At 40.1% G+C, this 24,836-nt stretch overlaps 1 protein-coding gene and 1 long non-coding RNA gene across 3 annotated transcripts; one reads left to right on the top strand and one right to left on the bottom strand.

The window, feature by feature from the left end:
* Positions 1-2,973: 2,973 nt before the first annotated feature.
* On the bottom strand, positions 2,974-15,958 carry LOC115031345. The gene is made up of 3 exons (XR_003836986.1): positions 15,868-15,958; positions 14,293-14,385; positions 2,974-3,146 (listed from the first exon to the last, which is right to left on the bottom strand). It is a non-coding gene; the product is annotated as an uncharacterized LOC115031345 (long non-coding RNA).
* Tmem229a (transmembrane protein 229A) lies at positions 15,684-24,516 on the top strand. 2 transcript variants are annotated; one of them, XM_021165891.2, is made up of 2 exons: positions 15,684-17,779; positions 23,609-24,516. In XM_021165891.2, exon 1 carries the CDS (start codon positions 16,055-16,057, stop codon positions 17,168-17,170), a length of 1,116 nt encoding a protein of 371 aa, XP_021021550.1. In that variant the 5' UTR covers positions 15,684-16,054; the 3' UTR covers positions 17,171-17,779; positions 23,609-24,516. The 2 variants fall into 2 exon arrangements, with proteins under 2 accessions (XP_021021550.1, XP_029334855.1); XM_029478995.1 differs by lacking the exon at positions 23,609-24,516 and having other exon boundaries at positions 15,684-17,479; positions 17,592-20,928.
* The last annotated feature ends 320 nt before the right edge of the window (positions 24,517-24,836 follow it).

Below are 24,836 nucleotides of genomic sequence, written 5' to 3'. Positions count from 1 at the left end.
CAGCCTCTGAATATGAGAGAGACATTATGGAGTCAAGGTGGAGAGAACTGGAAGAGTCTGGGAAACTTCGCCCATGCTCCTCCTGAGTCTGCAAACACAGAGTTTTCTGTCTGTCTCATCCCATGTTAAGCAGTTCTGTGGTTGCTATTCACTCAGACCCCTCTTCTCCTAGACGGAGCTGCTGAAAGTAAACACCATGCTTTGATTGTGGCTTACCTGGTACAAAAATGTTTGTATGCCTGCAACCATGAAAGGAAAGGGAGAGAAGGAGGGGCAGCTCATTTCCAGTTCAGAGTAGGAGACGCACAAGGCATTTTATCCATGGCCAGCTGGAAGTTACAGTATAGGACTCAAAAGATGGGTTTATATTTATGCATTCCGATTCACTTTTTGTAAGATTACATTTACTACATTGCTTCAGTGCAACCCATGGTAATGCATGCCACCGTGTATACATCCTCAACACTAAGAATCAACTGAAAAATTATCTCTGCCACCTATGACCCCCTGGTCCCATCAGAGGCAAATGTTCATTCTATAAAATCACTGTTTCCAGTAAGAGTTTTAGTGGACAATCTATTAAGTGCAGACATAGGCTTAACATGTGCAACTCTGATCTTTCAGTAAAACATTAAAGAATGATTTCTAGGTAAATAAGCATGACTGTAGAAAGACTATCAATAAACCCCACGACCGTTCAAAGTCCATGACAGTAAAGCCTTCTAGGGATGAGCTGAACAGATTTTAGAGAATCTGAGGAAGGGAATCATATGCAGCCACAACCAATGATGTTACTAAAATAAAAGATGCTCCCTCTCTATAAGTAACAAGAGTCAATTGCAAATCACACGAAGCAACATGCTTTGCTTTTGTTAACACCATGATATGGTAAAAATGATATGAAAGTATTAACAGTCTTCTAACTTGTGTTTTCATAGGTGATATGGACTTATTCTACTATCCACTTTTATTTACTTATGCGCTCTTCAGTAAGCATCTATATCATTGTGATATCTATATTTTCAATTAAAGAGGATATAGATTTCATTATATTCAGTCTTATATGTCCAGGACACAGCACATGCTTTTACATAAAATGTTCAATAATAGTTGAATGAACAAATGTATATTAAATATTCTCCCCCATTTTACTGTTATAATTTAAATAGAACTTTATATATGTATGTGTGTATATATATATGTGTGTGTGTGCGTGTGTGTGTGTGTGTGTGTGTGTGTGTGTAATATTACAATCAGTCACATAACCACAGAAAGGAGTAAAATGTCACTACCATGGCCTGCCTCTGAAGAAACAGGACCCCACAGGTCAGGTACATTACAGCCATAGGGGGGAAAATAACCTTGTCACTGGGTAGCCAGGGAAGAGCCAGGAGCTCAGCCAAGGGAAGCAAGTAACATAGTGTGTCTTAATAGCTTCACTCTCACCTGAGAGTCTAAGAAATCTAGGCTAGAGGCCAACAAAATTAACTCATCTTCCTTAATCTGCTGTCAGGAAATTCAGTGAAGAAAAAACAAAAAACGAAAAACAACAACAACAACTTCTTCTGTGAGTCCCTGAAAACCTCATATATTAAAGTCCTAAACCACAAAGTGGTTGTGTTAAATGGGGGAACCCTTAGGAGTTGATTAGTGTATAAAATTATGCTCTCATAATTTGGATTTTTGACTTTACAAATCTTTATTGCAGTCAGCTCAGTTCAACCGATGGTAATGCACACCACCATGTATATATTCTCAACACTAAGAATCAACTGAAAAACTCTCACACCCAGGACTCACTGGTGAGACCCTCATAAATCTCTCATCTCCCAACACACACACACACACACACACATCATAAAAGTCACGAACAAAGAACAAAGCCATAAATTTTCTGAATCTGGAGCAGATGCTCAATGGACAACAAATCTAGTCTCCTGGTTGTAGACATTTTAGCCTTCAGAACTATGCAAAATAAATGTCTACTGCTTATAGGTCATTCAATTGATAGCATTCTGTTAAATGCCTTGAAGATGACAAGATAGACTTAATCATCAACCAGCTGTTTGACAATAACCAAGGTGTGTGTGTGTGTGTGTGTGTGTGTGTGTGTGTGTGTGTGTGTGTGTGTGTGTAACCTTTCACTTAACAGAAGAATTCTTCTAAAACATGACAATATGGTCTGAGGGGAGTTGCCTCTGGATGCTGGGAAACAATACTATCACTAACTTTGTAAATTTCAGCAATTCATTCTTTTTGTTTCTCAAGATTTATAAATTATGAAACAAAAACAAAATGTCATCAGGATAAAAGATAAAATGAGATTATTGAAAAAAGTATTAAGTGAAATAACTGGGTGTTAAAAAACATGAAGTTTGTTTTTAAAGCACCAGGTTTCATTCCTGCTGACTAGTGGAAAGAAGTTTTACCATAAAGTCAACCTCCAGAGTAGACTAGACAGAATAGTGCAAAAGAGCAGATGCTCAGTTTCTTGGCTCAGCTCCATCAGAAGGAGCAAGTAAGTCCTACTCATTCCTACAGAACCCTCACCTGCCTCTGCAGCAGAAATGATGAGAGACAAGGAACCAAATCAAGATGAACAGCCAGCCAGTACTCTAGCTTGTCTTGCACACCAGGCAAGTTGGCTGTTGCATTCCTATTTGTGTGGAAAATACCTGGCAATCCTCATTTGCTGGCATCAAATCAGATCTCTTTATGCCTAGAGTGCTATACATATCACCACCCAAAATGTATCATCTTGTTTTCAATAATTTCAATAAAGTGATACTGCAGCTTAAACTACAATCTCAGTGAGAAAGAGATCCATGCTAGACTCAGCTCCACCCACAGCTCACAGCAGAACATCTAATGTGCAGTACATGCTTAACAAATGTTTGAAATCCAACCATGTTGGCACGCATACACGGACGACAACAAAAATTAGGTATGGTGAGCATTTTGTTTAATAGAAGTTAAATGGTTTTAAGAGCAACTACAGAGTTGGAGTCCCTGAAAGTATGTATTGCTTCTTCTCACCCAATGCAGAGAGAGGCTCTTTCCAGAATTATTTTATTCACATTACGGCCAGAATGCAGCAGTCAGCACAAGCGTCTTTCATTATCACCATGAAATATCATCATCTGTTTCTGAAATGAAAGATGAAGCATGTTACCAAATTTGGGTAAACTCCATTGCAAGATAATGTCTGATTCCTGGACTGAATTCCAAAAGGAATGTTATTACAAGCTGTTTTCAACCTCTAGAAGTGTCCATCCTCACTCTTTCAATACAAATCTGCAACCCCTCAAAGCTCTCTACATTCCCCAATCGCCCCTACTCCTATGAAAAGATGTATATAGGCCTCTGAGTTGAACTGCATTGCTGTTCTCTCTGACTATTTTATGGCATGTAATATATTTCCATGGCTTTTTCTACAGAATCTTTCTTTGATAATTTAGTCCAGTGTATGCTCAAAGGGCAGAAGGGAAATTTCTCATGGGTGTGGGTTCTACCTTGCTGCAAGCCCAGCAAACAACTGTGGGCTGAAACCTTTGAAGCCATGAACCCAATAAAACCTCTTTTTAATTATTAGCTCAGGAGTTTATTTAGACACAGCAGCAGAAATCTACAGACTAACACATAGTCATTTGCAAAATTGTAAGGAAATCCTTAAGGAAAGATAGGATTAAACAAATATGATAATATGTAGGGTAAATGCTCAAAATGGCTGTGCATACTGCTGGTTAAAAGGAAATGCATGGTAATTAAGGAAAGTGATTTGAGAGGAGCTACAAGTCAGTACATTATTACCCCTTGGGGGCACAAGAAATAGGGCTGTCCTTTAATCATTAAATCTGCAAATCACAGCTCATTCAAAGTGGCTTGGATCTGACATGCAGGGCAGCATAAAGGAGTTTCGGTGTCTGCTTGAAGTCAGCTTTACAGCTTTACTTAAGTTAATAGCTATAAAGTGTGGTTTAATGACTTTTTTTGGAATTTGGTGAGAGGGGAGAGAATCTGAAATATATAAATGATAAATATTCAATAAGTATTATCATTAAATGTATTTAATGTTTGTCTTTGCTAAATTTCTATTAGCAGATAAATATTATCTTAGTGTAGAAAAAAAAACTTTTTCAAAATTGTACAGTTCCCTTGAAACTTATAATAGATAAACTGGGAAGGGAAAAGTATCCATAACAACTCAAGGCTGGGCATTGATGAGCAGATCTGCAATCAGAAATCTACTAATCTAGATAGCATTGCATTCAAAAGGAAACTGATTAAGTCACTTTACCCGGGGTACCTTGCTCCTTTTAAAAATGGAACCAGAAAAAGCCTTATGAATTAATAGAGTCCTGGAGAAGTGAGAAATAACTTCAGCTGAGAAAGAATCTCTTAGAGGACAAAGGGGGCTCCAAGGACTTCCCAAGATGGAAGGAAAGGTCTGAAATTGAAATGAACAATTGAAAGAAATAAGAAGCTCAAAGAGGAAGCTTGAGACCAGAAAATCTAAGGAAATGTCTGTATCCGTGCGATTCTGCATTAACTGGGCCATGAGAAGGAAGTAGAAAGGAGTACAATAGGAGCCAGTGAAATGGTTCCATGGGAAAAGGCAGTTGTTGCCAAACCCAAGGACCTGAATCCAATCCCTAGGGCACACACTGGAGAAACAGACAACCAGCTCCTTCAAGTTGTCCTCTGCCCACAGGCAGCCCTCTTGGCCATCACAGATAGGATTTTGTACAGTAGATCACTATATACTGCTGAGTTTTGTTTGATGCCAACAGACACGGGCAGCCTTCTTTCCAAGAGGATACAACCAAAGGGGGGGAGTAAACCCACATATCTGGGAACTCAAAGGTCTGGAGTTGTCTCTGTAGCCGATGCCCCATAGTATCTTCTGATTGCAACCTATCCATTTCCCTTTAAACTACAGTTTTCTCAATAAACTGTCAGCTACTGCAAAACAATAAACTAACACCCTCTAACCAAAACAACTAACATAGCAGCTCAAAGTCAGCTGCTCCATCCCAGTACAAACTGATTAGAAAACCAATAACATGGGCTGAGGAGATTGTTCAGTGGGTGAAACACATATACCATAAGATGGACAACCAAGGTTCATATCCCCAGAACATACATTACATGCTTGTCTGACTCGGCAACCACACTGTAATCCAAGAGCCTGGGATACAATGACAGGGTACCATCAAGCCAAGCTAAATAGCTAGACCAGCTGAATCTTAACTCTGCATTCATGAGAAATCATAATTGTTTTAAAAATGCAAGAGTGGGAGACTCAGTTTAAATCTCTGCCTCCACATACACTCAGGTCTGAACACATGGGTACACACACATACACACACACACACACACATGCACACACAATATAATACATATATGCAAAGATTAAGTAAATAAATTAGTAAAACTTTAAAAGTAGAGAACCAATCACAATGCAAAAAAGTTCACTGTAGTTCACTGTGAATCCTTAGGGACTAAGATACCTCTTCATCCTTGAAGAGACCACTAATTCAGTCAGTCCCTCTTTATGTTTGCCAGAACTGTTTCAAAACAAAATTCTAACAAGTTTAACTTCTGCAGATTTTAATTGAGTTTTGAAGCAATTTAAGATTTGGAATCTCTCCAGCCCAAAATTGGTACAAAATCCAGTCCCACCACATGGCCATGTTATATTTATAGCCAGAAGAGAAGGAAGTGGCATACAGAAAGTAGAAATGGGCTAGAGACACAGAGAATGGCTACAGCTTCAGTCTTTTAATAAGGCCCCAGCATAATTGACTCCATGATGGGATGGAAGTACCATTTTGTGGTGGTTTACATGTGGGTGGTTGGCCCATGGGAAGTAGCACTATTAAGAGGTATGGCCTTGTTGGAGTAGGTGTGGCCTTGTTGTAGGAACTGCATCACAGTGTACATGGGCTTTGAGGCACTCTATGATCAGGCTCCACCCAGTGTGGATGAGAGCCTCCTCCTGGCTGCTTGCCAAAGACAGTCTCTTCCTGGCTGCCTTCATATCAAAATGTAGAGCTCTTGGCACCTCCAGCACCAAGTCTGCCTGGATGCTGCCGTGCTTCCTGCCATGATGGTAATGGACTGAACCTCTCAAACTATAAGCTAGGCTCAATTAAATGTGTGTCTTTATAAGAGTTGCCTTGGCTGTGTTTTTTCTTCAAAGAAATGGAAACCATAAGACAGATTCAGATTGTAAAATTCAGCATGTAGACAATACCATCTACCCAGATTAAAACAAAATTCTAATCCATCAGAATCCATATAATTCTGGGAAACTCTCAAAATGTACTAACTTTGCTTTGTAGCTTCTGCAGGTCTACTTTAGCTAACAGTTCTTATTAAATGAAGTATGTCAACACAGAACATGAGTTTTTTTGTTTGGCTGGTTGGTTTTTGTTTTTGTGTTTGTTTTTTTTGTTTGTTTTTTATTATAAGCCACCCTGAGAAAGGCACAATGCTACACTGAGATCTCAAACACCCAGTATAGTTACTGGCTGCCTAATAATGACTTTCTACTAGCTTAAAGTCATGGCCATGTAGTCTTTTAATGAATGGCCACTTGTGGTTAGCTAAGAACCAGCTACTTATTTCAAAAGTAGGCAACTGTTCAGCATGTACAGAAACAACTTGAAGACCAAACTTAAAGTACATTCAAAGACAGCCATAGAGCAACCCTGATTAACCCTGACGAGAGTTAACAACCCTTCCATAACCAACCCCACCAGTTAGTCAACCTTAAAATTTGGGTCTTTGTTTTCTAGGGCTTTCTTTACAATTTGAGACCCTGATAAAAATTTACATCACACATCATTAATAAGCTTAACTGGTCTCAATTCTGAGCAACAGTTGTTTAACAGTCGGTTTTATAAGGGAACAAGACATAAGTGAAAATAACAAGGAAGACCATTGCTGAACACTGGGTTTCTCCAGGTTATTGATGCTAGTAGCAGCAATAGCAGCAGTAGAAGTAGAAGTAGTAGTAGTAGTAGTAGCAGCAGCAGCAGCAGCAGCAGCAGCAGCAGCAGTACTAATAGGTAAGGCTTAAAGCAGCAAGAACTTTCTTACTCTATTTTGAGATGTGATTTGCTTCCTAAAAGTTTCAGTTTGACTATGTGCTACATGAGTGACCTTTAATTCTGATCTTTTGAAAGCTAGTGCCAAAACCTGGTCTAAAGTGGGATCTATCATGATTTAACATTGACTTCCCTTTTGGATAGGTTCTCATCTAAATGGATGTGTGAACCAAAATTAAGGCTTTAACACTACTCTCAGTTCCTCTCATTTTGTGTTTCTAGTCTAATACGTAATTCATGGGTATAGAGTTTCTTGCAATAATGCATATCTTTGACATTTGCTTTTTGAAAAAGTATTCAATGGCTCACTTTAGGTAAATAATCCAAAAATCAATCAATGTACAAGGTTAAAAAGTGAAAGTCAAAATAGAAAAAAAAATGGCTTCATTTCATATTTTGACGTTTTGTCTTTACAGTCAGAGAGATCATCTGTTTTTCAACAGCAGGCTGCATGCAAACACTTAAAACTTACGTTGAGCCTACAGTAAATGAGAGAAACACTGTCATACCTGTGATTAAATCCAATAAAATCTAATGCTGAGAGTTTGAACTATGATCCTTATCCATGATCCCCAAATGAACTAATTGAATAAATCAAAAAACGGGTCAAACAAGGAGCCCTCCCCCCATTCATTTAACTCATTTAACTATATATATAGTTAAATGATCTGTTGAAAGCTAGTGCCAAAACCTGATCTACCGTATACCAAGTATATATATACTGTATTCCAAGTATATATATATACTGTATACTACATTGCAATTGCTAGAACAAAGCCTGCAGGGCTGATGTGTCATACGTTGGAAAGCACTGGCTGAAATAACTTCGATTCATTTTACATTTGAGTTTGAATTTATTTTTGTATGTGGCATGTTTCAGAAACCTTGAGTTGTCATCATTTTGTGGCACCAGCAACCCCCATACACGAATGCAGTTAGGTAGCTCCATAGGGGTCATGGTCCACAATCTGAAAGCTTGATCTAAAGCAGGGAGTGACACTTGTCACATTGTCTGCAGATACTATGATTGTGAAAGTCTCTAACCAAGGCAGCCACTGCCAAGAAGAAGCATAAGACATCAGCAAAGAAAACTGAGCAGGTGAAAGTTCTCATCTGGTCGACAGTCTTGGCTTTGTGGTTTTGGGAAAAGCTGCTCATGAACTTAGCAACCACCAATGTCACATCCTGTGTTGCAGAATGCATGTCTTTGGTGTCAACACAAATAACAACTAAGATTATTTAAAAAAAAAAAACTAAATATAATTATGTATAGAAAGCCATTGAAATGAGAAAATCCATTTCATAGTAAATAGGGAGTATTTCCAGAGATTCAGATATGGAAATATCAGAGCCCGAAAGAGATAAGATCCCAGGAGCTTCTTCAAAAAGATCTTTGGCAAGGGTGATATGAGTAGTGATGTAAACAGACAGCTGTTGTGCAGATATCCTTGCACTATTATTTGTTAAGGTTGCATTGGCCTTTGTACCAGGATGTGATTCTAGAATAGTCTTTTCTGAGCTGTTCCATTGTTATGGTTGACACAGTCACTTCATTTTCATAATTTCAATATTTTAATATTTCAATGCAAACAACCTTTCGGTTGATTAGTAAATGAGACATTTTCATGAACTCCATGGAGGCTGTGCACCTGCCTTGAAATGTGTATGAAGCTGCCCAGCTTTGGTGTGCCTGTCTTCAGAAACAGTGCAGTTAGTCCTCCCTCATACTTGGAGAGATGGAAGGTATGAGTTGGAGAGAACCAGAAGAGTTCAGAATCCTATTCAGGGTGTGGTTGGGTCATAAAAGTAAAAAGCACTCATCAAAGCTGCAAAATGGAGAGCTACAGATAGTTTAATTTTTTTAAAAAAAATATTTCTATAAATTTAGAAAACAATTAGCAACATCTCACACAAAGCATATCTGTGGAAGGGGCTAGTGAAGTAGCTCTAGCTCGATAGTAGAACATTCACTAATCATGATCAAATGCCTGAGGCTGAGCCAGAGCCAGAGGATAAAAAAAGACAAGCAGCATCAGTCCCAAGTAACCTATAAATCTGCAATTCTTCTTTGTCAGTTCCTCTAGTATTGTTTCCTACTCGTCATTCAAATTTGGAAAAAAAAAATAAATAACCCATTCCGGTTTCCTAGAAACCTACACCTAGTCCTCTTATCCTTTCACAGACCTCCCCATAGCTCCATAATTTGTAATTATGACATTTATAGAAACTTCCAGAAAATCATTAAAATAAAGGAATGTAACTGAAGATTTAACCCAAGCATAATTAAAGATCAATGAGCATTTTTTCATTTCTATGACATATATAATTTAACAACTGGAATGATGATGAATAATATTATGCCAAAATGCCTCAGTTCTCTAAGAATCTCATGAAAATTTTGAACTCTGCATTGAAGACATATCTATACAAAGATAATTAAAGACAAAATTTCAATACAATTTCTTATTTATTAGTCTTTCCTATGTAAATAAATAAAATAATGTTTTTGGACTTCCTTAGATTCTCTGACACCCTAAAGTTAATAAAAGTTCAGAAATGTTTGAATTTAAAATTTGATTTTGGAAGGCATGTCATAGGTTTCAAATAATTAAACATAAATTAAATATAATTAAATATAAATTAAATAGGTTTATCAAAATAGTATCACAGACCACTATGAAATAAAACTCAAAACTTAAGAGGAAAATCCTGGAAAGGTCACATCGTTATATAAAATTCCTCTCTCTTTAATGAAAGACAAAAGTTTTCTTAAATAATAAAACATAAAATATGAGCATAAAACACAGGAAAAAAATCACTGATAAAACACGTAAATATATTATGTATACCAACTATTTAGAAATGTAATTTTGTTCTGTTTTTTAATTAGAAGGAACTGAGAAATATTCTATTCAGTGTCAAAGTTTAGCATCATTCCAACATGAGATACTGTCCTCTGTGTTCTGCCCAGAGAGGCACACCTGGTACTAAAGTCAGGAAGGAATGTCAGCCACGCTTTTTGTCCTGGGTACCATGTAGGTCCTGAGACACAGGTGAATCTGGATGACCTTGTGCAAGATCATTGAAGTACACCTCAGAGAATTAATAAAATACAAATTTTAGTTTGCTTTTATACTTTATGATAGCTAGCTATCTTTCCTTTTCATTAGCTATTCAAAGGTAATTGCTAAAAACTGAGCAAAATAATTAAATATAAATAATTAGGAAATGATTATGAGCACCTCAAAGTTTACAAATTCTTTTTGCATCCTAGAGCCATACAGCAAAGCAAAATTATCTAAAAATACTAAAACATCAATCATTAATCATAAATTTTGCCTTCTTCAGCAGCTTGTCTTTATATAATAAAGAGAAGATAAATTTTTTATTAAAGCAACAAAGACAGAGTTATTAAAAGTACAACCATTAAGTCTAGGATGTGGCTCAGTGACCATGCTTGTCCAATATGCATGAGGCCCTGATTAGATCCCCAGCACAGATGATGAGGAAGAGGAGGAAGAGAAAGAAGGGGAAGAAGGGAGAGGAGAGATGAATAAAAATCAAAGGAGGCTGAGCAGGACTCACACACTTGTGATTGTCTAAGACTTAGCTACTTGTTACGAGTACTTTACAATATATTCGTAAGTCAGCTTAGGGTACAATTAGTATGGATAGGGAAACCTATAGTTATGTATAGAGGCAGATCTGAGCCAGATATAATTCAGCATGTCTTAGCCGATTCAACTTCCTTTGGACTTTACTCTCCTCTCTGTTCTCCAAACACTTTCTTTTGTATCTTCCAATGTGCATTGGAGTCTTATTCATACCTACATGGGAATCTGAAAGATGACAGCAACTCTGAACTTATGGTCACTAGGCAACAAATGACCAAAGATTAGAATCATCAGAATTACCTGGGTCTTCTATTCATTCATAATTACTTTCTGATCACACTGACTACTCTAGTTGTAGGGTATGTATTAGTCTACAGCTAACCTGACCAATCCTGTAACATATCAGCCCCATGTAAACTCTTATACCTGCACAGATGTGTTATGCAGACACTTTCTTAACCCTTGAGGACAAAGAACCCAGTACATTCTAGCAAAGAGCAATACCTTGAAGAATCCCTTTTTGTTGTTAATTGAAAATAGCTTCTTCTCCCATACAATACATCCTGACCACAGTTTTCCCTCTCTCCACTCCTCCCAGCTCCCTACTATGACCTCCCTTCTCCCAGATCCATTCCTCCTTTGTCTAGCATCAGAAAAGAACAGGCCTCCGAGAAACAAGAACCAAACATAACAAAACCAAATTCAGTAAGACTACACAAAAGTCCTCACACCAAAGCTGGACAAGGCAACCCAACTGGAGGAAAAGAGTCCCAAGCAGGCGAAAGAGTCAGAGACACACCCACTCCCATGGTTAGCAGTCCCACAAACACCACGAGCCAGCATCCACAGCATAACAGAGGGGCTGGTGCAGCTCCATGCTTGCCCTGAGCTTGCTGCTCTCGTTTCTGAGAGCCCATGTGCGCTGCTCAGTTGACTCCGTGGGAAGGTATTCTTGTGGTACCCTCCATGCCCTCTGACTCCTACATTCATTCCTGCCCCTCTTTTAAGGGATTCCCTGAGCTGGAGGGTCCTGATGGAGATCTCTAATTTAGACCCTTTTTCTACATCTGCCACATCAGCTCCCATCTACTACTGGAAGAAAGACCTCTGATGAGGAAACTTACTCTGTGAGCATCACAGAATATTATTGGGAATCATTTTATTATTTTTAAAAGACCAGTCATGTTTGGTTCTACTCTAGGTCACTGAGCCATCCATTCTCCAGTTCCTGGCCACCCAGGCAGTATCTGGCACGGGCTCCTTTTTATAGAGTGAGCGCCTTGAACCATACTTTGAGCAGCTGCCCCTACACCCAAGCAATCTCAAGCTGACACTATTTCATTGCAGCTTTCTGATTCTTCCATTGCATTTTATGTATAACAATCTCCTAAGAACATGTTGGGTTTACAAATTTATCTTGGCAGCTTTGGCTTCTGGCAGGAGAAGAGGCCAATACACACACACACACACACACACACACACACACACACACCACATGCTTTGAAGGATTTTATGTTCTTGGAGACAATGACATGAAGATTTTTAATTATAAAATTTTTGTATATCATTAAATCCCTTCCGTAATTTTAAAACAAGAAATATTTGCAAATATAGCAATGAGACGATGAAAGGAAAAAGAATGAGAAGATAAAGCAAAAACAAAACATTATCCCTGTGATGGCCAAAGGTTCCCACGTTGAGAGACTGTCCTGGAGTGTGAGTGGATAGTGGAATGATGGAACCGGTGGGATACGAGCATGCTGAAAGGTAAGCAGCTCATCAGAGGGCTTCAGCAGACACTGATGCTGATCTTCTGGGCTGCTTTTTCCTTCAAAGAGAATTGCTATAAGAAAGCCTGACCTATCAATCCCTGTCAATCCCTCTGACTTCCACACAATTTCGTTCATACAATAGAATACTTCTCACCGTACAATCTCTTCTGCACAAACTCCCACCACTGTGAAGCTATCTGCTATGAGGCATTGACAGAGACCAGCAAAATCCAGTGTCAGCCCTTGGACCTGCAAACTCATGAATCACATAAATTTCATTTCTTTAAAAATTTCTCAGCCTCAGATATTCTGTTTAAAAGGAGTAATACCCTAGCTAACTCTTCAGAAATTATTTTCTGAAAAAGACACTGAATTGAAAGAACTAAAAGCAGTATACGTGGGTTATTTTTTTCTTTTTTTTTATCATTTTCTCATACTTATTGGGTTTTGTGCTTTCTTTTTAAAGTATCTTTCACGTTCTATTATAATGAAAGTATAAAAATATAAAAGAAACATGGGGGAGAAATAGATAGTAGTTGTGCTTATATTTTGGCTTTCCATGTGCTCATGTGTATGTTGTATCACTTTAAGAAAAATGGGAAACCTTCAAAATGAGGCCCATAATGAAATTTTCAGAAGTCACACTACTTGATAATAGTGAGCTCCCAACTTTTTACTATATACCTTCCATTAAAAATTTAGTATAAACCATACATGCATGTAAAGTATACATGTACTTTATATTGTTCACTCTGTATATTGCCACTTTATTAAGCATTTATACAAATATATAAACCTTTTTATTTGGTAAAATGAAAATCTTAGAAAAACGGAGTGTTGGCACCAAGCTGTAATCTCAGGATTCAGTAGATTGACACAAGACTTCAAGGTCAAAGTCAGACCTTGTCTGTAGAACATATGTATAATGCTTAGAAGCTCAGGTTTTTAATACAAAAGACTTCCCCACATACTCTGCAAGTTTCCCTTCCATTCTTAGGAAACTTTAGAAGACCTCTATCTTTAAAGTTTAATTTACTATTAAAAACAATCTAAATTCTACCTAGCAGACCTGAGTGGCTGGACATATACTGTAGCTATGATGAGTGCTACCTCTTGACTGACAGCAATGCTGGAGTTAGAGTGTAGTTATTCAGAGCTAGAATGAAATAAGTTAAAAGCAGTTTGACCTTTGTAGGGCATACTAGCCAAGCACAAGATTTATCATTAACATTTATAATAATAGGTTATTTCACATCTGTTCAGTCCTTCCTTTTGTTTTTACTTTTGTTGTGTTTTGTTTGTTTCAGTTTGAACTTTTCTGGGGAAAGGGAGGAGTTCTCACTATGTAGTCTGAGCCGACATGAATTCCCTCTGCTTCCTGGGTGCTGCCTCACCACGCTTGGCAGGTTCTTTTCTCTCATACCTACCAATTGTACATCTTTTAAAGAGAAAGTGCCATATACACAGACAAAACACCAGTGCACATTTTTAAAAATGCATTATTCAAAAGCCTGTCAGTGGTGATTGCACTTGGGAGGCAGAGGCAGGGAGGTCTGTGTGAGTTCGAAGCCAGCCAAGTCTACAAAGGGAGTTCTAGGACAGCCAATGTTGTTATACTGAGTAACTCTGTCTCGAAAAAGTAAGGAAGAGAGAGAGAGACAGAGACAGAGATAAAAACAGAGAGATACAGAGAGACAGAGACAGAAACAGACAGACAGAGAGACAGAGACAGACACAGTGACACATAAAGAAGCAGAGAGAGAGAGAGAGAAAGAGAGAGAGAGAAAGACTTACTGCCTTTTTCCTCTTTTTTCTCTTCTGGGTACTAGGGAATTTAGTTACCTAGGGCTCACAGCTGCTTTGAGCCTGTTACCTTGGTGTGACAACCTGGAAGTCAGCAGAAGAAACAAGTTGTTAGCAAAACTGGGGGAAAAAAGCTCTGACTTCAGACAAAACAATGTATGTTCTCATCTTACTCTCTTAGCTAACTCACAGGCAACATGGCTACCATAGACAGTAGCTTAAATGGGTAAAATGAGTAAGAAAATCGACAGGAACGCAGTTGCTTCAATATGGAAGATCTACCAGAGTATGTCCTCCCAAAGAAAATATGTCTTCATAAAGCTCTTTATCCAAGGAAGATTTGAACTTCCGGACAGGGTAAAATTATTACCTAGTTTCTTCTTATACATAAACAGGAGAGGGGTATAAAAGTATAATTATTTCTAATATCCCTCCATCCCCTCTACCTGAGAGAGGACAGAGAGGGAAGAAGGAGGAGAGAAAAGGGACAGGAAGCCAGGAGGGGGACTTAAGGAGTGAAAGAGGCCAAGGCCTGAAAGAGCAGGGGGTGGGGGAGAAAAAGAAAAAGACAGGAAAAGAAAAAAAGCTCGGCTTTCCTTTACACTCTGATTTGAAATGACCTAGTTCTGCAAGAACACACACACACGCGCGCACACACACAAACCACACACACACAGGCACATACACACCCTGCACTAGTCTGCACCAGTTTTAGCAAGCATGCTGTCTTTGGTAGGGGACACCTCTATCCCCACCATCCCACTGTAGCCAGGACACAACTCAGCTACAGCTACACTGGCCTCAAGTCTTTTTGTTTTTTGTTTTTTGTTTTTTTTTTTTAAATACTGCTGGGCTTGGCCCTGAGTAAACTAGCCTAGGCAAAGACTGAAAAGGAGGATCAGGCAGGGGGGTTGGGGGGAGGGGCGGTCAGCATTCAGATGCAGGCTGCTCTGAGCAGGAAGGCAGGCTTGGAGTCTCCGGTTAACACTCTGTGACTGGGACACAGCTGGCTTTGCATAAGGACATTAAATATACAGCACCACAGTTTGGTCCTGGGCCCGGCCTCCGGCTGGTGGCACCAAGCCATTTGTCTCCGCCAGCCAAGGCCTGGCCCTGGTTTCCACGATACCGGGAATGCCCCACAGTTAGCCTTCACACCTGTTAGGGGCTTCTCTCCTCCTGCCACCAACCCAGCGGGAACCCCTGCAGCACTTGCCCACGGCTGCAGAGATGGCCAGAGGGGACCCGGGCGGCGCTCTTCGCCTTTCGGGGCAGACCCCTGTGAGACCCGGCACAGGAGGCTGGGCGGGGCGGGGGCCGGGGAAGGCGGGAGAGGTCGAGCCGGGAGGAGAGGGGTATGGGAAGGGCCGGGGGAAGGGCGATCTCCGCTCGCGTAACGCTCCCTGAGCCTGCCGCAGAGGCGGCGGGGCTGAGCCGCGGAGGGGATGGAGCTGCCACCAGCCTCGGCTCTCTTCCCCACAGCCCCAGCATCGCCTCCCCTTGCCCGCCCGCGCCACTCCTTAGGCCGCACAGGGTGATCCCGAGTCCGGGTGAGCAACATCTCACCCTGGACTGGAGAAGAGGGCGGGCCAGGACCAAGGCACGGGGACTCCTCGCGTCCCGGGCGACCTGCGAGTCTCCCGAGCGTTGGGAGACCCCGATCCGATCGAAGCTACTTGCGCCCCTCCTCGTCCCCCGGGGTGGGGAATCGGTGCGAGGCTCGGCGGCTGGGCCCCGGGTGCCCGGGTAGCCAATGGCGGGCAGCGATGTGGCGAGTGAGGGGCCATCGCCGAGGGACGGCGCGACCCGGAGACCCGGGGCCACTGGAGGACTGCGTAGCCAGGCGGCCGCCAGCTGCCCTGAGCCGCTGTCCGCTGCTGAAGCTTCGGCCGAGCGCGGCGCGCTGCCCGCCTGGATGCGCCTCTACTTCTACGGGATGCACGGCATCACCCTGGACGTGCTGGTATCCTCTGCCAGGCGCTTCGCCCGCAGCCTGGATCTGCGGATGCTGGGCTTCTCTTCACCCTACCGCTGCCTCCTGCACTCACTCACCCACTTCGCCCTGGAGCAGCTCTACCTGCAGCGGCCGCGCTGCCCCAGCGCCTTCCTCTTCAATTTCCTGCTCTACCCCTCTGCGCACGTCGGGCTGCAGACCCTGGCTGGCCAGGCGCTACGGCTCAGCCTAGGCGGCGGGCCGGGGGGCGCGGCAGCGCCGGCGCTGGGGGCGCTCGACCTGGCGCTGCAGTACGTGCTCGCGCTCTACCACGGCCAAGTGTTCCTGAAGGGCTTCCTGCGTTTGCGGTACCCGCGGCGGCGCGACCAGCACACCAGGGACACGCTACCTGCAGCCCAGGACGCCCAGATCCTTTGGGAGGCTGGTGGCCAGCGACGAGGACCGGGTGGCCCAAGGGGCACAGAACGATCTCCTACCCAGGGACTCCCGGACCTCCTCCGCTTCCTTTTCTTCGGAATGCATGGCTTTCTGGATGAGATCTTCTTCACCTTCTTCTTCAATGTGCTGGGGCAGGGGGACAGGGCCAGCAGTGGCCACACATCCCTCTGGTCTTTCTTCATGTACGGAAGTTGTAGTTTCGTGGTGGAAAAACTCTACTTCCATCTTCACTACAGCCGTGGCTGGGGCACGTGGAAGCGGGTGCCCATCTATGTGATCTTCATCTATGCGTGGGAGTTTTCCTGGGGTCTGGGACTTCGTATGTGCGGGGCCTGTTCCTGGGACTATTCTCACTATCCTCTTAACTTCATGGGCCTCATCACCTTGATGTATTTACCTGGTTGGCTATTTCTTAGTGTGTACCAGGACCTACTGTCCAACGTGTTGTGGCGGGTGCAGTATGTCCCAACGAACTAAGATTAGAGGGGACAAAAAAGGAAGTATTGGAATCTGAAAAGCGATGCAATTTATTTTTACACATTTTAAACAAGGTGGTTTTGCTTTCTGTCTTCTAAGTTTTATACACTTTACCAAACTCTGCCAATATGTGCTTGACATTTTAGTTGTCTGCACTGCTTGGAATCTATATGTAAAGTTCAATACTTTGAAATGTTACTCAAAAATAACTCAGAATATTTAACTCATCAACCATCTAAACTTTACGAGGCCAAGCAGCAAACCCACTCGACCTTAACCTTAGGAACGGGTAGTAGTCACTTAACCTCGGTGAGTGATAGCTACATGTTTTTCTGTTCTTCCTTGGAAGTTTTCAGACCAGAGAACAGTGACTTCTACAAGTTTCTGATGTAATGATCTGTTTGCTTTCCTTTCAATGCAGTTTCCTTTTACCTTCTTGCTATGTTTACCAGTGGCGGCTGAAACTCCGCATCTTGTCCTTCAGAAACTCCAGTCCACAGCTATTAAAGTGCCTCTGTCCAGCGTGCAGATGAGAGGAAGCTGGCAAGTGGGAAACCATCCCGGGAACTCATTTTGACATGAGGAAGTCCTTCCTGTGAACCCCAACAGGTGACACTGTGTTGAGATATTTGATCACCATCTTGGAAATGATCTCTTTCCAATGATGGCTAGCCTTAAACACAATGTGTGTTAACATTAATCAGACCATGGTGTTATCAAAACTTTTGTAACTGTGCAATAACTTTCCTGTTTACCCTATATGTCCCAGGGCCAAATGAAATTAGACCACCTTCAATCGTGTTCTAACTCTAAGGACCCTTTTCTACACAGAGTTTCAAATATAGAAACAGTACTTTGGAATAAAATGAATCTGAATTCTCCCTCTAATTGCATCAGGCCTAATTGGTTTCTCTACTAACTGATGGGGTTTTCTCCATATTTCTCCCACAGTCTGCCTTCTCTCTCTTTTTTTTTTTTTTTTTTCTCTCAGACCCAGAATTTGGTGTCAGGCTGATGCAGTAATGCACCATATAAATCCATGATAGCTTTTTGACAGCTTATGATTAATTAATGTCTAAAAGCTTCAAAGTTAAATGAGATGATGGAAGCCACTCTAAGAAATGATATCTAATTGATTAATAATGTACTCTGAGGGTGTTTGTTGTTTTATTGTATTCAGGACCGAGCAAGTAGGACCGAGAGCAGCTCAGCCAAGGATGACTAATAACCTCTCAGCTTTCAGTACAAAGATAATTAGGAAAACTTAGAAAGTTTCTTAATGAGTTTAAATCTTCCTCTTGCCTGTGTTGTAAAAAGGGATGTTTTTGTTTCAAGAGAAAAGAAAAAGTTGCTATGAAAATAGAAAAGAATGTGTATTTACATGTGATGTGAGACACAGTTCTAATAGTGTTATATCCACCCATCGCCTGCGCTAAATTATATGTAATGCTATATAGTCAACTGCACCTGTGAGATGGATGATGGCCAAGTAATTCTTTTCATCGGCCAAAAGTTAAAAGGCTCTATGTCTACCAAAGGTTTCTCATAAGTTGTTTGGGTTTTTTTGTTGATGTTGTTTTGGGTTTTTAGTTGTTGTTGTTTTGTTTGTTTGTTTGTTTTGTTTTTATGACAGTTTGTCACAGGTCTAAGGTTTTTGAAAATGCTTGAGGGAAAAATATCTAAGTAGAGATGGCAAAGCTAGACACTGGGCAAGGTATTTGTACTTCAAACATGACACGTGCATGGGAGTCTGAGTTTAGTGTATCACGGCTGCACATCCCACATTCCTGGGAAGGTTGGTCGAGTCAGCCCCATGGCTGCTGAAATGCTTATTAAATTCTCCGCACTCACCTCCTCCATCTGCTGCATTCAGAGCTACAGAGGAGCCCACTAGCCTTCTCTGACTCAGAAAACCCCGGTGTAGGGACACACGCCATTTCAGTCTCCTTTTAATATTACCCCCATCAGAAGGACGGAGCAAAGTTTTCACTCATTAAACTTATATACCAGTACCCAGACAGTTGCCAGGACCACTTACACAGCAATGAAGCACTGGACAAATCTCTGTCCTTATAAAGTGGGCAATCTACTGTTTTGATTTATTTGATTGGTGTTGGTGTTGGTGTTGCTCAAGACTGTTGGTGTTGGTGACTGGTAGTTGGAGTTGTAACTCTCATCAGTCCTGTCCCAGGAATACAATAATCTATAATTCTTAAAAATTAACCCAGCTAACAGCCCCTCTGCCAGTTCTGCAGGTTGCTAGTTGTGTATTCAGGAAGCCACTAGCCTGCCTGTCTGGTAACTCAGTGTGCTGTTTTAGGGCTTCTCACTTCGTGCTTGCTCCACTTCTTAAAGGAGACTTTTTGCTATGATCTTTGAACCTTCAAGAAAAGAAAAACATCAGATCGTTTAACTTTGTTATTATTAGTGGTTTAGAGATGGAAATGATAAGACAGTATGATAGTTAATATTTAAAAAGCATTTGCTATCTGACAAAACTTCCCTAAAGTGTTTATGTATATGTATTATATAGATATAAAATTGAGAACACATTCTTATATACTATGCCTTACGTGAATATACATACAGTATATATTTTAAGTACATATTCATATATGTGTATATATTCACTTAAACTTACAACAACCCTGATTTTATAGATGAAGGCAATAAAACTGAACCCCAAATAGATTCAATAACTACCCAAGATATATAGCTTTTGAGCATATATTTGAATTAATGGATGCTGGACTCCTCAGTTTGTTTTTAACAGCAGCTTGATTGTGCCTCAGTCTAATGGCCTCAGTGATTTAGATCTTGGCTGGACTGCACTTCCCTTGACTGTTAGAGATGCACAGACAACTATATAGACAGCAGATATTGTTGTTGCAAAAGATTCATGTTGCTCTTTTAGTATATGGTACATAACAAATTAATTAATATCAGGATAAATAACTGACAATCAGCCTTCTTTTACATTTAAATATAATGCCTTTATATTTAATCAGTGCTCTGAAAGGAAGCTCATCATATAAGCTAAATTATCCACAACATATAAATGTAAAACTAATATGCTAAGAAGCAAAGTAGGTCATATCACAAGGTATGAATACACATAAAATTAATCACTGTTATACATTAAATATTGTACTTAAAGCAGATATCAATGTAAGGACTAAACACACTCAAACTGAGAACAGTGTCAGCCAACTGTGGTGGCACACCACCCTAATCCTCGTACTGAAGCTGCTGCGGCAGGAGGATTGCAGATTTGAGGTCACTCTAGGGCACATAAGGATATCCTGCCTTTTAAAAGGACCCATTTTTAAAAAGACATTTATTCAGAGTTCTACTGAGAAAATACACTCTTAATGGGAAAACATAAAAGGAACAAGTGTGCTTAATATATACAATGTTGAGCTTTCTTTTTAGAAGTACTTGACATTTTAAATCAATTCTATTAATTTCTGTGAATCTAAAGAGGAATATAAGCTCTTGAATTTTGATGTTAACAATAGATACAGAAGTCCGGATATCAAAGAGAACCCCAATAAAGTTGCTAAATACATTGCATTACTTCAAGCATTTCCGTTGTTCCGTGTACTTTATTATGTTGCCTTTTAATAATTGACAGTTCATACTGCAACTTGGCAAGACACACAGTTTGGAAAGATATGCACTGTTTTGTTGTTGGAGAAACATACCTAATTGTCTAATCCTAACTTCTAACAAAAAAAAAAAAATTAAAGGAAATTTTATTACTTTGAAATAGTCTCCGTCAGTTTGGAAGACCTGTTTCAGAAGGATGGAAGAGGGTTTTGTGGGTGGGTTTGGCTCATCTTCCACTTTGAAGGTTCACCAAGTATGTGTATATCTATCTGAAGGCAAGGTGCATTCATGAAATACTTAGTAAGGAGACGTGATGAAATAGCTGCCACTGTAATAAAGCAAGGGTTTCCATTCAAGGACATTGTAGCTCTTTACCTTGTCAATTAATTTAGCGTACACGACAGTACTTACCAGAGGTAAACTTTTTCTTTACCTAAGGAAAGTAAATAATATTAAATTAAAAAAAATACAGTGTCCTTTTGCCTCCCTCCATCTGACACATGAACACCTACTTTGTGGTGTCATGAGAGGTGGCAGTACGGGAGGTTCTGTTGTGTTGCCAGGACTTTTTTTTTCTTCTAGTAGAATTGGTAGCAGAGGAAGGAACAAAAGTGGTGATTGTCAGTGTATCTAATGGAGCCTATTCATTAGACCTAGCTTCATTCAACCTTTCACACTGTGGCAACAGGCCATCACTCAGGCGCTTAATTCCAGTCACAAGCAACCCAGATTGCAAAACACCCTGCGGTGTGTGGAGAGAAAGATGGCTAGTGAAACGCTTTCTCATACGGTAGGAAAAATGTAAATATGGATAATATTTGTCTTAATTTCAAAATGATCTTTTCAAGATTCCTGGGCAGGGAGGGTGGAGCAGGAAGAACCAGTCCCCAAGGTAGAGAAAAGGCTAATTTTCATCTTACCTCTAAAGCCCCCCTCAGAATGTGAAACTTTACATGAAACAGTTTTCCCAGCTGGAAACTAATGTATGTTTACTATGATTACGAAGATTTAAACTTTGAAAGAAACTATGCCCCTTAAAGCATTCAGTCTTTTATACAAAGTTCACTCTCTAACCATAAAAGAAGCAGGCTTCCAAAACATCAGGAGCCAATAGCTTGCCATTCATTGCTCCTTCTCTTCCTTCTCTTTCTCTTCCTCTTCTTCCTCTTCTTCTTCCTCCTCTTCCTCTTTTAAGAAATTCTGCCTGGCAGTGGTGGCACATGCCTTTAATCCCAGCACTTGGGAGGCAGAGGCAAGCGGATTTCTGAGTTGCAGGCCAGCCTGGTCTACAAAGTGAGTTCCAGGACAGCCAGGGCTACACAGAGAAACCCTGTCTCGAAAAAACAAAGAAAACAAAAACACAAAAATCTTATTCCTTCATTGAGAATTCCTATGTTTAATTTTTTTGTCATACAATGACTTTATTATTCAAATGACGAAAGGCTTGCAGGATTTCAGAATATGATTATTTTGAAAATATAATCACCTTGGCTACAAGTAAAGTAGCAGACTAAATATAAGAACCCTTCATGAGTCACTGAGGTTTCCACATGGTTAAAACTAGAAAAATATTTGAACGCTGTAAGCCTACAGGATATCACCTAGTGAAATCCCCTGTCCAACTTATCCAGCTATACTAGTAGAAAAAAGTTGAAGGGACAAAGATAGAGTTCAGGGATTTAGAGTTCTTGTCACACAGTATGAGGACCTCAGTTAGGATACCATCATCCACATACAAACGTGGGCATGGCCATGTGTACCTGTAACACCAGCCCTGTTGAGATGACAAGGGGGCAGGGTGGGGGACATGCCACTGGGATCCTGCTTCATATTTAGTGATAGACCTTGTCTCACAGGAATACGGTAGAAAGTGATAGACCAAGACAATTGATGTCCTTTTCTGGCCTTTTCTCATAAACCCTCAATCCCACCCTTCCATGTAGCTCCCCTCCCACCACATACACACATGGATCAAGAGGCCAGCTATGCCAAAGAGAAAAGTAGATAGCCAAGTACTGTTGAAAAATACCATAAGTCAACATGCCTGTTTAAAAAAATCTCACTTTAATGTATTAAAAAATAGCTATACATTAGATCACCTTATAATATAGATAGGTACTGTATGCTATATTTTTTAGTTACATATCTTTTATACTGCTGGTGCAGATCATATGGAATATTAAATATTGAACTTTGAGTATTTGGAAAAACCCCTATCTGGAATGAACAATGATGAGGGGTTGTGTAAAACAGTCACATTATATTGTTCTGTACGTTCATTAACTTAGAGAGGTTGATGGAAATTTACTCTCATTCATTAATGATGGAGAATTATTTTCTCACTATCCTTTTATTAAAAGCAATGAATGGGCAGGAAGAAAAGCTGAGTTTCCTGGAGTACAACAAGACTAGCATTCCATTTCAAATTCTTAAGAGGAAGAGTTTAATAAAATCTGTCACAGTGCTTGGCCATCATGGAGATTTTCACAAACAGCAAATGAAATAGGAGCACAGAATAGTCAGAGCTGGAGTGGAAGACAGCAGAGGAGAGGGTGGCGTTCAAGAGCCCCAGAGACCCAAATGTGTTATTTTTCCAGTTAAAATATTTCATAAAGACAGTCTAATTCTTTTAAAATATAAAAGTTACATCATAAAAAATGTTGCATTCACAAAATGCTACATACCCTGTCTCTTTGGGTAATAAATAAACATTTTATTGTGCTATTATTGACCAGTGAAATTTTTCTAATTTTGCAGGATAATCAGGTTATTAATCAAGCTACAGTGGTTTTAATAATAAATCCATTGAAGTTTCTCCCCATTGTTCAGGTGAAGAAACCACAGCTAATTATAAATCAAAGACCATGGATCTGGAACTCTTGAGGAAACGAGAGGTCATCTAGCTTGTTCACGAAAACTCTACTTTCATGCAGATCTTCTGGACATGTGCGCACCTGTCATCTTCTGATCACAGTCAATAACTGAAATCATCTAATCTACTCCATTGTCAAACCATCTGCCCCCACCCTATGACTTCATTTACTAGAAAATTTCTAGGATGCTAGTCAATTTGAGGAGGGTATATGTCAAATCCAAAAACTGAGCTTTGGAGGTAAGGAGATAAGATACTGTTTCAATACTAGACAGCAGTAACTAAATCCCTCCAGATGACAAAATGTAATGTTAATTTCATTGTTTATGGATAAACACAAGAATCACTTTGTGCCTAGTGGGAGAAAATAGCATATTTTTTTTTATTCTTCCCTTTTTGCCTGGGAGTTTCTTTCTCTTAGCACAAGGCTCAGTTTCTTTTCTGATATTATCTATATCATGAGGTATTTTTAGTTACTAATCTCATTAAGGAATCCAAATTATCTTTTAAAGCATCATATCTAAAAATGTGAATTTAAAAGTAAGCTGATGTGCACCGGAATGGTTGTGGTTGGCTGATGTGTTTGTCTATATGACTTTTCCACAAAAGCTCATTTGGTCATTTTTTCCTTCTTGATGTCTCTAGATTACTGTTGTTTTTAAAAATTACATTCTGGATTTTGGTATGTTTTATATAACACAAATGAAAATAGAATGTTTCAATTGGTTACATGTTTAATTACTGACTATGGCAAGTGGTAAGTACTTGTTTTCATTTATGACTCTAATTTGTGTCTTGCTATTAAACTTTATATATTATTAGTAGATTATAATAGGCCATCCAGGAAAAACAATAAAAAAATAGAGGGAGGAAGTATGTATGGACGGGTTTTCATGTGTGTGGGTATATGCAGCATCTGTGTATATGTGTACTTGGAGACAGAGGAAAGACAAAGACAGAGGGAGACACACACAGAGGGAAGAAGGGAGGAGGTGGGAAGGAATTCACTCTAGTTGTCAGTCTTCTAACTTTATTCAAGGCTTTAACTAGTTAAATAGAACCTATCAACTCTGCAGATTGCAATATATGCTCCTCTTTCCATAAATTTAAGTGGAAAAACAGTTCACCAGCAGCCTGACTAAAATAGCTATAGTGTTTAAATACTTACGTAAACATCTTGTTGTC

The sequence above is a fragment of the Mus caroli genome, chromosome 6, assembly GCF_900094665.2.
Source record: "Mus caroli chromosome 6, CAROLI_EIJ_v1.1, whole genome shotgun sequence".
Lineage (NCBI taxonomy): Eukaryota > Metazoa > Chordata > Mammalia > Rodentia > Muridae > Mus > Mus caroli.
Note: the sequence above shows the minus strand (reverse complement) of the source record. Positions and strands in the feature narration are given on the sequence as shown.